Raw genomic sequence first — 13,010 nt, forward strand, 5'->3', positions numbered from 1 at the left:
TGTAGGTGGTGCTGGGTTGTAGTGGTGGCGGTGGTTGGATGGTGCTATGTTTCAGGTGGATTAGGTTGACTTGAGTTGAGTTTGGGATGGATTTGAGTTTATTTTGAGTTGATTTTGGTTTTCCGATGGGTGATGTTGGGTTACAATGGTGGTGGTTGGGTTGATGGTTGTGTTCTTTCAAGAGTTGTGAACATGAGGAAGAGAGAGAATCTAACAACAGTATCTAGTAAAGGTGGCAAAATTTGACACCACTCACGGACTCGACACGACTAACCCATTCATAAACAGGCCATAGGGTGAGGCTAAATGGGTTCGGTTCATATTCAGGTCGACACGGCTATCCCGTTTAATAAATGAGTTATGTTCATGGTCAACATGCAAACCCATTCGACCCATTTACCTTATAAAGTTATTAGCTTTTGTTATTATTACTTAATTTATGGTTGTATTTATATGTTTATTACTATATTTATGGTTGTAATTGTATTTTAAATTTAGATATATGGGAATTGATAACAAGTTATTTAGGTTAGGTATGACTTGTGGGTTCTAGTTAGCTCAACTGTTAAAGTCTCTGATGGTTGAATAAGAGATCTGGGATTCAATCTCACTTACACCAAAAACCGATTGGTGTCTTGATCTGATGATAAAGAACTATCATTAGAAGCAGACGTCATAGGTTGAAATTCTCTATAAAAATAAAAATAAAAAATAAAGGTTAGGTATGACCTATTAATCAAACAGGTTATTAAACAGACCTTTACATGACTTGTTAATTAAAAGGGTTAAACGTGCCTTGTTGAGTTGACTTGTTTAATAAATAGATCATATTAGGATTGAGAATTCTTGACAAGTTTACTAAATAGGTCGGATTTGAATCAACCCATATAGCCGAATACTCATGGCTTGACACGACGCAAACTAACCTGCGAACATGAATTGCCAACCCTAGTGGTGAGAGAGGAAAAAAGAATAAATTAAAGTATACACAATCACAGTAATTGTGTATATATACATGGTTAATGTAGCAAATGTGTAAATTTGCACATTTATGCACCCACTAATATGGGTAGTTTTGGAGCAAATTTGTACAAATTACATAACTTTTTTATATTTTAGAAGCACCAGTGTGAATGCTCTTAACAAGACACGCCCATAAAACTCTTTCTTTTCTCTCCTTTTCCTCACAAATTGGAAAGGAAAGATAATGGTGGGCGAGAGACTAAAATAAATCCCTCAGTTTCCTTTTCTCTACCACTGTCTATCACAACCAAATAATTTTTTTTTTTTTTTTGAGAAAATAGTTGACAAATAAGACATTTATCCCATTGTCATATCAACTCAACCAAATAATTGATTTGCTTTCCTTTGTCTCAAATTCTTCCATTTCCCTTTTTATTAACCTCAAATCATACAGTGTAACATCACAATTTTGATTGATATGATATGACAATGGGATAATAAGTGTCTTATTTGTCAACTAAACTTATAGTGGATTCTCACCCAAAAAAAAAAAAAAAAAAAAAAAAAACTAAACTAAACTAAACTAATAGTGATGGATTACTTAAATTTTTATTAATTACAAAGCTAAAAAGCCTAAAATAATACTAGTAAAAAAAAGTTAAAATAATGAGAAACGATATATTTTTATAGCAAATTAAATTTTAAATAGCAAGTTATTACTTGTTGTTATTAGTTTTGGGGGGGGGGGGGGGAATTCAACAATGCGTTCAAATTACAATTAATAACAACTTATCACCTAGAATAATAACAGACACATTGACACCAATCTCAATAATTACTCTCAGTTACAACTTGCAAAGACATAGATGATATTCTACTCTTATCAATTACAAGAGAGAAAAGATATAAAAAAAATTAGTCATGACTTTATGGACTTTTATGGTTTGAGACTTTTTATTTTTAATATTTTTAATTATTACTAGCTTCATTACACCCGCATAACGTACGGTTTTTTTTTTGGGGGGGGGGGTGTTTAGTGTTATAATTTTCCAATTATTCTAATTTGAGATTTACATATTTGTCCAATAATATTACGCATTTGCAAACTATTAATACAGCCAAAAATTTCATGAGACCTACTACAAAAAATGAACACCAAAATAGAGTTCAAATGATAAGTTGAAGCTCACAAACTACTGGGAAGAGTTTTTGTTTGTGAGAAGTTCAGCAATTGTTTGGCGAAGCTGTGGGCTTTGCATGATGGGCTTATGATGTGCATTAACCGAAACCTTGAGGCAGTTCAAGTTGAATTAGATGCTAGAGCATTTATTGATGTCATATCTAATCTCAGCCTCTCCAACCTTTTTGTTCATTCTTTGGTGGATGCTTGTAAGCTTTTGGCTTCTCAAATTCCTCGAATACATTTTAAACACTGCTATTGTGAAGCCGATAGATGTGTGGATAGGCTTGCTAGAATGGGAGGAATGCAAGGAACCGCTTTAATTTTCTATGATAGTCCTCCTGAGGACTTGTTCAGTTTTATTGATTTTGATTTATCCAGTCTGTACTTAACCAAGCTTTGTCCTGCGAACCTGATTGTGCCTTAGCTTCTTTTAATATTATCTCTTTTTGACCCAAAAAAAAAAAAAAAAAAATTCAGCTATTGAGAGGTTTTTTTTTTTTTTTGGTAGTGGGTGGGGAGTGTTTTATCATTATCAATGTGGGGAGTGTTTTCTGTTTGTAGTGGGTGGGAAGATATTTTAAGTGGTTGAGTGTTTTAGTTAAAAGTACGTAAGGGGCTGTTTGGTTTTTAAAAAACTATTATTAATCACTCTTCACTCAATTTTCATCACTTATCACTGAAAATACCACAACTTCTTAAAGTTGCATGTTTGGCACTTTTTTCCAATTTTGATAACTCAAAAAATTTTACTTTTTGTGGGACTCATGGATTGACTTGGTGAAACTTTTACTTCTTCTTTTTTTCTTTTTCTTTTTTTTCCTTCAACCCCCAATACCCAAACTCACCGAACCCAGTGAAAAGGAATTGAAAAAAAAAAGGAAAAAAAAAAGAGAGAGAGAGAAATAGAGAAACCAAGCCCAGACCTAACGTTATTAAAAAAAAAAAAAAAAAACTCATTAGTTTTTGGGAAGAACATGACTGTTAATAATCAAGACAAACCCAACCGGCCAACATTCATAATCAATCTTAACACAGAAAATTCTAACACATTCAACATAGGAACCTCTAGTAAATCAAACCCATAAATCCAAGAAATAGACCCATAAACCCATAACCAAAGAACTTGAACCTAGATCAAAGAACTCTTTCCCAAAAAATTTCTTTCAAACCAAACACTAAAAAAATTCACATCTAAAATGCCAATGCATCATAAAATTTTCTTTCCACCCAAAACCATATATTTTCTTATAAAACAACACACGCACACAAATCCAGCCAATTCAACTCATAATAATAATAACAAACCCAACCAAACTCATAAATTTTTCTTGAATAATCATCAACATTTTCCCCATAAAATCAAGATTTTCTTTCAAACTAAATACTAAAAAACTCACATTTAACAAACAAACATAAACACAAACCTAGCCAACAAACTTAAACACAAACCCAAAAATTTTCTTTCCACCCAAACCCAAACCTAGAAATTTTCTCTCTACCCAAACACAGAAAAATCTAGCCACCACCTCCACCGATCAAACCCAACCAACAAACATAAACACAAACCTAACCAACAAACTTAAACACAAACCCAGAAATTTTCTTTCCACCCAAACCCAAACCTAGAAAGTTTCTCTTTACCCAAACACAGAAAAATCCAGCCACCACCTCCACTGATCAAACCCAACCAACAAACATAAACACAAACCCAACCAACAAACTTAAACACAAACCCATAAATTTTCTTCCCACCCAAACCCCTCAAGTTATGGCGTTGACTTGAGAACGGTCTTGTCATGGAAAAGCTCAAGGTTGTCATCACCCTTTCCGAGAGAGTGAGATCGAGAGGTAGATATAGAGGTTTGGAGAGATTTGATGGGGACTGGGGAATAGCTTAGAGAGAGGAGAAGAGAAATTTTTTTCTTTTTTTGATAAATGGAGAAGAGAAATTGGTTTATAAAGATTTGTTTGGTTTTAGTTAGGAATTGTAATTGGAAGAAAGAGATGGTCTGAACATGTTTCCAACCAGATTGGGGAAAAAACATGTTTTTTCAAATATTTTGTTTTTCAACTTTGTTCAAGATACTTTTTAGATCATAATTTTCGTGATTTTTAGGTTTTAATTTTGTTTCTAAATTTATACGCTGATGTGGCATTTTTTAATACCAAAATAAAACTTTTTATTATTATTTTAATGTTTTTAAATGATTTTTAATTCTCTCCGTCAGCCACCTCAGTTTTCCCCATTAGTTGGCTAACAATAAGGACTTAAATATTATGCGTTAATTAGTTTAAAGACTAAAAATGGTAAAAATAAAATGTATATACCAAAATGGAAAAAGTGCAAAATGTATGGACTAAAAGTGCATTAACACCACAAAAAAAAAAAAAAAAAAAAAAAAGGCCTAGACCCAGCGTGAAAGGAAAAAAAGAAAAAAAAGACCAGACCGGATTTGACTACTCTCTAACTGTGGATCCCTCAAATATGTGTGTATTTACTAAAATGTCATCATAACTCTGTTTCCATAACTTAAAAACACCTAAAAGTTGTTTTCAGTTTTTATAACTCACCACTCAAAAATCAAAGAATTAAGTGATGGAAACAAAAACTGAAAACAAATCCGAACAAACCAAACAGCTGTGGGATCTACCAGCTTTGAGTTATAGATGATGAAAACAGAGTGATAGATGATGGAAAACACTAAATCCAAATAGCCCCTAAGTAACTTCCGTGTAGTGGTATTTAAACGTGGGGTAGGTTGTGTACATGGGTAGTATGATTTTTTTTTTTTTTTTTAATTTTAGAAATTAGTATGAATTTATTTAGGGGAAAGTTTTTACTTAGTAGGTTTTTTGTTTTTAAAATTTGTAAATTTACTATTTTAAACCCATGGAATAATGATAAATTAATTAATTAGGGGTATTTTTGACCGTGAAAAAGACAGTAACTATCTTTCTGAATTCTCTTAATATATAGAGAAAAGATATATTTTTGAGATCTATGGATTTTTTTAAAAAATATAGATAAATAAAATAAAATTTCACTGGTCTATGTAGAATTAGAAATGCCAAATTAAGCAGTATGATGAGTGGAAATAACAAAAGTATATATCCCTTATAGATAATTCTTTTTTTTTTTAAATACAAGATAGATTTTTTTTTAATATAAAATAGAAATTCTATTTTAACCTAATCTAAGTGTATATGTGTGTGAAGCTCCCTTTCAGAGACTTGAACCCCGATCCTTACCCCTCACGCCTCACAAACATTTATTCTTATGAAGTAACTATTACAACAAAAGTGTGTAGTGGTCCTTATAGATAATTCCAAATGTTAATGTTGTAGATTCTGTATCACTACTTCCTAGTTCCAAGGAAGTTATTGCTTTACAGCTGCTTGGTATCAATACTATCAGAAAATTACTTCCCCGTTACAAAATGATGCAATGGTGGGTAAGTATGGGTTAATGTAGGTCCAATGGTCCAAGCCCATACAGGGTTCAACGTTCATTACAACTCAGGAAAGAGCATGTTCCTTAATTATTAGGATCTAATTGGGCTTATAGTTCGGTCTAACAGGGGCCTTAGGACTCTCTTCCTTTCTGGGCTTGGTCCATGCTCCCCCAATGCCACTTTCTAGCAAAGCGAGGCTGATAATAAAGTCCTCTATCGGTCCATCTGCTCAATTTCTCCCCACACCCACCCCGCACACAACCTTTTTTTTTTTAACACGGTGCTTACTAAATCTTTTAGCAGTCTAAGAAGACTGTAGCAGACTGTACTTAGCTCTGTGAGGTAGTTTGGTAATCATCTCAACCAATCGCAATTTTTTTTTTTTCATTTGTGAGCTAAATAAATCAAGCTTAATCTTACTTTCTACCAAGTTAATTTATTTCCATTTTTAAAAAATAAATAAAAATAAATAATTTACCAAATGCTTTACCAGTGTATTGATTGCCGAACTCAATTCATTTTCAGCCCTATCCAAATGGGTTAAATATGATACAAGCCCATGGCCAAGCTTGCATTTAGGGGATAAAAATGGGGTGTAGAGGACCTTAGATCATGGGTGCCACATCCCCTCTTCAAGACAGAAAAAAGTGGGATGGGAGGAGGGCAGGTTAGGTTTGAGGTGAGTTAGAATTGTTTCATTAATCCTAATGAGATGGTTTAACGTTGACAAAATAAAGATGAAACGTTAAGGGAAAGAAAAACAGTGAGAGTAGTAAAAGATGAGAGCTAATTGTTTGTTTTGGAGACGAAATAATACACACACATATACGTTCAAGGCGGGATAGGGCAAGCAAAAATTGTCTCCATCCCATCACCTCTTTGAGGTAGGAAAAATCCGTGAAAAACAAGGCAGGTCAAGTGGGACAGGGCATTTTTGCCATTGCTTGGGATTGGAATTTTCCTAATCCAAGTGAGGCATCTTATGAAATGAGCATCTTGCTTACGGGTAAGGCATAAAGTATAAACTATGAACTCAACTGCACATGGATGGGGAGCATAGTTGGTTGAGTACTTGGAGTAAAACAACAGGTGCTTAGGGGAAAAGGAAAAAAAAATGCTTTCAAATGAATCCAAATGGAGGGAAAGATTTCAACTTCCCTTTTGGCGACCAAAAGAGATGAGATGAGCATAATAGAATAGACAAATGGACAACAGCATCTTCGCCTTTCAGTGTCCATCCATCATTGTCCTCATTAGCTTCACCAAGATTTGGAAAAAGGAATTGGTGAAAGTGATGAACTAGATTTGAATTTTGACCCAGTCACAACACAAGCAACTCCCAGCTCATGGGAGACGAGGAAGAATTGCAACAAAATTCGGTGCAAATATGGAAACTATTTGTTTACAAGTGTTTTTACCTTTTAGTCATTCGCTTGCTCATAAGGCAAAATATGCGAACTAATAACTAATAAGACCAACTTGGAAAAGGGGCGGAGTGTATTTTTTCATACCACTTGAAACTTGGTGTAAAATCATAACAATAAAATCCAGAAATAATTTACTCAAAAAGAAGTGAACATATTTTTTTCATTGATATTGACTTATCGATTATAAATTTTACCACCCACATCCCATGAGAATATTTGACGCAATCAAGGGGAAAAAGAAAAGAAAGAAAGAAAAAATCATAAGCGTGACTCACTTACAAATGTTGTGTGCAGCCCCCAAAACATCAAGTGGTGCTAGAAGCACCTGTTTGCATACCTAATTATCTATAGACGAGACTTTTTACTAGTGTGGCAAAATAAATGAAAAAACACTCTAATAAGCAACACCTCCACACCCTGGAAAGCACCAAGCAGGCGCCCTGTTTGCTCAATCACAAGTATTGTTCATGTATCCTCGCACGGTTCTCTTCCCACCACAATCTAGCATGCATCTCCCCAAATTTTTCCCGGCTGCATGATGCAAATTTGACAAGAATATTCAAGAGCATTCAAGTCAATACAGTTTCATATCATAATGACAAATAAAATAGGGAAAAAAGAACTACTTTTGTAGCCTCAGTTTTTTGTAAAGACTAAATTACAATAGGAAACGAAAAATATTAGTGGAGGCAGCATAATTGAGAGCAATGATAATGATGTTATAGTGCTTTGATAGCTGATAATTGTGTTCATGATGTTTGAAATTCAAGTTATAATTGGCAATTTGTGGAACTTAAATTAAAGCCTTGATAAGTTAATATCATGCTTGGAGATTATGTCCAAGTCTAATAAAATCCATAGAAGACCCAGTTCTAGGGCATTACAATGGATGTAAACTTTAGGAACTTCGCTTTGATGGGCCACAATGCCCAAAGCAGATCATTTGTGGTCTGGCAACCCCAAGTTTATGAGAGGTACAAGTTATGAGTATGGAAGGCAAGTATACATGGCTAGATTTTGACCCCTTTTGGGGCATCGGTTATGACCCACCAATTTTTGTATTTGCACTTTTGGCTTGGAACATTGTAAGCATATGACCTACAGATTGCTAAGGGATGGAAATACCAGATGCACATTTAACTACTCTGCACTCTATCAGATAGTTGCAAGAATATCAAGACTTTAAACTGGGCCACATCGTATGTTCCTAGGGGACTTTCAATCTGTCCTAAGAGTTTTCAAGAAGCTCACCTGAATCTGACTCGTCTGAGCTCCCTTTTTCCACCTGGCAATGCTCTAATTGTGATATAAACCCCTGGTTCATCTTGTTCAACCCACTCAGTCTCAAGATCACTAGCATTGCTTATGGACAGCTCCCCTGAGCGATCTGCCTCTCTAGAAGAGCTACTTCTTATTGAAGCATCCATTGATGAAGTCTCTGTCTTGGCACCACTGATGCTGGAAAGTTTAGGGGTTGAGGCGAGACCACCTGAATCATAATAATGTCGGGATTGCATCGAATGTTGTTCAAGTGAATCTGAGGATGAGTACCCCATTCCCAACCCTGTCGGACGATACAAGTTACGTGGTAAGCGTTCTCTTGTCAGTGGGGGTGTTACAGGGCTATCTTCTGCAGATTCCATCTTTAAGCTTTGCTATAGGAGACAAGAATTACATCATTAGTGCAAAACAAAATTGACCTAAAGAAAAAAAAAAAAAAAAAAAAATTAGAGTAGGCTAAAATTCATAAATTCATCTTTTCTGGGCCAGGGCCATGTATGAGAAAATTTGATTCTATGAAAAAGGTTTATTGCTCTAGTATATCTATGTTTGTGGTCAAATGGAAAAACGTTTCAACCAATTGATGCAAATTAGATAATGATATCCAATGTCAATACGCTTAAATTTTAGCAGTATAATGTGCATCCATAATGTTCTTGATTATCCTTGATGATATATCTAGCACTTAATTAGGTTCATAGCTGACCTCATCTTCAGATCTTGGCGGGGTAGGAAGTGGGAAAGCTTGGCGGTTGAATCTCTGGACATTGTACAGTTCCATAACCCGGTCATAGTTCTCCGCCCACCACCTTTGTGCTTGCCATTTGTTAAACATGTCTCGACTAATCATAGAAAATAACCACAATTCAAAATTCTAGAATTATGAAAAAAACTGTACAAGAATTGAGCAACAGTGGCCATGGCACATGGAAAGTGTCATTCATTTTTATACAGTACGGATCAGTTTTGTTGATTTATAGAGAAAGTAATGCAAGTTTGTTTTTTATTTCCACTTTCACGTAATAATACTCTCACATCTTACAAACATGTAATCAAGTTTCTTACCTACTATAATTAGTCCGCATGCCTAATGCTTAAAAAAGCCTTGAACCAAGTCCATAATATTAAATAATTGTTGGTTATAGTCTTAAAGGAACTGTTGTCAATAATGTTAGGCCACTAAACTGGTTCACACTTAAATTTTTTTGACAAAAGGAACTCAAGAATAATTAAAAGCAAAGACTGAAAAATTGATGCAAGTAATAAAGTAGTTCTTTATGGTGAGAGACATTGACCTTACGTTAGGGGGTGTCATACTATTAAAAAAAAAAAAAAAAAAAAACAGGTGGGGTCCACAGTCAATCAATTCTTACTACATTGCAAAACCAACCAAAGCATATAACATCATTAAGATGGCTTAATTGGTATCAAATTCATGTTAAAGTCAATCCATGGAGTATTAATGATAAAGAAACTATTAACCCAAAGTAAATACGCCATCCACTGAGTCTGAGGGTGCACTGATGAGTCAAATATCTCATGAAGGAAGGACAAACAATTCAAACCCCCACTCCATTTTTTGTCTCCTAGATGAAAAGAGAGCAAAGGGACCATGACTTAAAAGCTTATGTAACACTGCCATTGTTAGTAGCCAACATATTCTTATTAGAACCTCATGTTTTTGTCTTCTACTATGTAGGAGTAGTTTTGGCCTTTTGGGAGTGGTGGATGAAGAAGTGGGTAATTCCAAGGTCTTAATAAGTTGTAATAACACCACATCAACAACAACATGAAATGACAAAAGAATGGTCAGGATAAAGACAAAGCCACGGAGAATCAGGAAGGCGTGAAGGAATTTGAAAAAGAAAGGGAAGTGGCTTCTCCCGACATCACGACAATACTCAGTGAAAAAGGTAGCCAACACAATCAAATTTGCCCCACCACCACTAAAACTAGTCACAATGACTTCTACTTTTGGACTTTCTCCCTGATTGCTTTTCTTAAGGGCGTGAAAATTACTGTCAAAGTGTTTCCCGGGCCCCCACCTAAATTCTTCGTATGAACAGAGCCTTCTAAGGTGGTGTTTGGATCCTCCAAAATTTGTGTGTGTTCACATTTTGAAGAAGACAAAAAACAAAAGGGAACAAATCAGGCTGTCAATCCCCATAGTAGGACAAACATTCGAGCTTTCATGCCACATTGCCAGTTTGCCCACAACTTAAATCTTATAAATCCAAAAAATGTATTTTTTGTTTTTTGACAATTCGATACTTAAGGAAGGACAATCTAAATTCTTTTGAAAACATAAAAAAAAAAATTTCAACTAATTAAACTTAAAAAACTCTTGACAGGAAAAAAAAAAAAAAAAAAATCTTTAGCAATTATATTATCTAAAAAATATTAAAATAACTCATCTTATCGAGCTTATGGAAACCACATAACCTCTAATTGCATTTTAAATAGCAATAAGCTCCAATTCAACTCACAATTCCTCCTCTCACAACATTATGCGGATGAAATTGTGGACTCAAAACCAATTATAACATAACTGTAACTTGCCAAAAAAAAGAAAAACCCCAAAATGCCTAGATGATAAAAATAAAACCCTTCCGCTTTTATTTCTTTATTAAAAGTTTGGTAATTAAGATGTACTTAAAAAAAAAAAAAAAAAAAGAGGGAAGATTGAACAAAAATAGTCTATAAAAACAAGAAAAAAAAAAAAAAAACTATTAAGAGATTAAAGAATGGCTTGCTCTTTGGCACTACATAACCAAAGTTTAAACCAAAGATTTTATTAATAGTTGCTCTAAGAGCATTTGTTAGTGAATTAATTTAAGAAAGTTTTTATAGAAAAAAAACAATTAATTTTTTAATAACTTTTTATATTTTTCATAAAATTTCTATTTTTCGTAAGACTGGTATAAAAATTTTCTTAAAATTATTTATTAACAAATATTCTAAACATGCTTTTTAACGAAACCCTTAAACAAAATATTCTACAAAAAGAATTCATTTCCATAAAGCCAACCAAAAAAAAAAAAAAAGCATCCAAACATCTCCTACTTTTAACTAAACAGAATGATTGAGTTACTAAATATTAAAATTTTAAAAAAATATATCTACTAAAACACCCCAAGTCTGACGTGTACACCCACCAAGAGGACCACTTATATTTCTCTATTTGTTATTATCAATCACTAGTCACACTACAGAGTTGGCAAATACCATGATGATGGCACAACAGTAAATTACACGCTAAAATAAGGATCGCTGTCCGATCAGAATCAATCAACAAAATACCAAATGACATTGATTAAATTAAAAAAATCATGACCGTTCAAACTTTTAGAAAACAATGTTGGTGTTAGTGGGACCTACCTGAAGCGAATCCTCTTGAGATCGTTCCCGCCACGCGGGAGCGAGACGAAGGTGATGAGCACGCCGGGCTCCACCTGAGCCACCCACTCCTTCGGCTCGCTCTCCTCCACGAACAACACCACCGGTTCGACTCGGCGCCCACTCGCCGAACTCGGCGTCCCTTCTCCGCTCGAGCTCGATATCCCTTTCAGCCTCGCCTCCATCTCCTTCCCCCAAACCCTCGTCCCCGAGTTCGAGCTCCCCGTCCTCTTGTACGACCACCGGAACTTCTCCGATTCCGCGTCCGACTCGCCCATCACCCTCAGTCGACTCTGTGCCTGACTCGCCGCCGTCGTCGAAGTCGGTGGCCCCGTGCACGGGCTACAGTTCCTGTACGCCCCTGACGCCTTCAACGCCATGTCCTTAAGCTGTGAAAACACAAACAAAAAAAATGACGGAATTGCCCCTCGCAATCAGAGCCAGTTACTGAAATTGCCTAGGGTTAAGCACTTTACACAGTTACCTGAGAAGTGAGGGATTTGATAGCTTGAGTTTTGGTGCCGGGAGTGTTGGTGGAGTCGGATTCTTCTGGTTGACTCAGTGAGTCATCCCCGAGTTTCTTAGGACGAGCTATACACGTCAGCATTCTTTCTCTGCGATTCATAAAACAGAATTCACATTCGGATCAGAATTCTCTACATTGCAGAAAGAAAGAAACGGTGCGTACAAACAGTAAAGTTAGTAAATATTACAGGGAAAAAAAAAACCTGAGGAGCGGTTAGTCTGTTTTGTTTGTTTGGGTTTATGCAATAAGAGCTCAGCTTTAAATGCTACCTGAAATGACGCTATCAGAGATTCTCTGAAGTCTGAACAGATTAAAATTAATAATAATAATGGAAGGGAATTACTATTAATTTTTTTTTTTTTTTTTTGTTCAAAATAAAAAAATGGTCGGAGTTAGTGGTTTGAGAATTTTTAGTTACAGAGATTTTTGCTTTTTGTGGGAAGTGTTTGGTTTTGCTTTGAGGAATGGTGGTAATGGCTGGGCTATAATGGTAAGCTTTGGGTGTGTGTTTTCATTTCAGTGACTGTTTTGTCTCTGTGTGTGACGCGCTACCGGGTGTTTACTGGCTATCAGGTGTACGGAATGGGTGTTCGTTGGCATCGTGGGAACGGGCTAGAACGGTGGTGGGGGATTGAGAAGAAAAATGCTAGTCCGAGGCATGTTGTTGAATACTCTGAATGTTGATGACAGTTTGGAGTGGCTGAAGATTATAAAATGGAAAATTGGATACGGCCCACTGGGCCATAACGTGGGCTTTTTTGGTTTGCCTCTTTTTGGCTGAT

General features: G+C 35.4%; 1 protein-coding gene across 2 annotated transcripts; it reads right to left on the reverse strand.

Moving 5' to 3' along the window:
- Positions 1–7,155: 7,155 nt before the first annotated feature.
- LOC115976038 (protein Brevis radix-like 4) lies at positions 7,156–12,578 on the reverse strand. 2 transcript variants are annotated; one of them, XM_031097112.1, is made up of 6 exons: positions 12,431–12,578; positions 12,187–12,316; positions 11,685–12,091; positions 9,013–9,148; positions 8,277–8,680; positions 7,156–7,556 (listed from the first exon to the last, which is right to left on the reverse strand). In XM_031097112.1, the coding sequence occupies exons 2-6, from the start codon at positions 12,307–12,309 to the stop codon at positions 7,478–7,480; spliced, it is 1,149 nt and encodes a 382-aa protein (XP_030952972.1). In that variant the 5' UTR covers positions 12,310–12,316; positions 12,431–12,578; the 3' UTR covers positions 7,156–7,477. The 2 variants fall into 2 exon arrangements, with proteins under 2 accessions (XP_030952972.1, XP_030952973.1); XM_031097113.1 differs by having other exon boundaries at positions 12,498–12,560.
- Between the last annotated feature and the right edge of the window lie 432 nt (positions 12,579–13,010).

The sequence above is a fragment of the Quercus lobata genome, chromosome 2, assembly GCF_001633185.2.
Source record: "Quercus lobata isolate SW786 chromosome 2, ValleyOak3.0 Primary Assembly, whole genome shotgun sequence".
In the NCBI taxonomy this organism is placed as follows: Eukaryota; Viridiplantae; Streptophyta; class Magnoliopsida; order Fagales; family Fagaceae; genus Quercus; species Quercus lobata.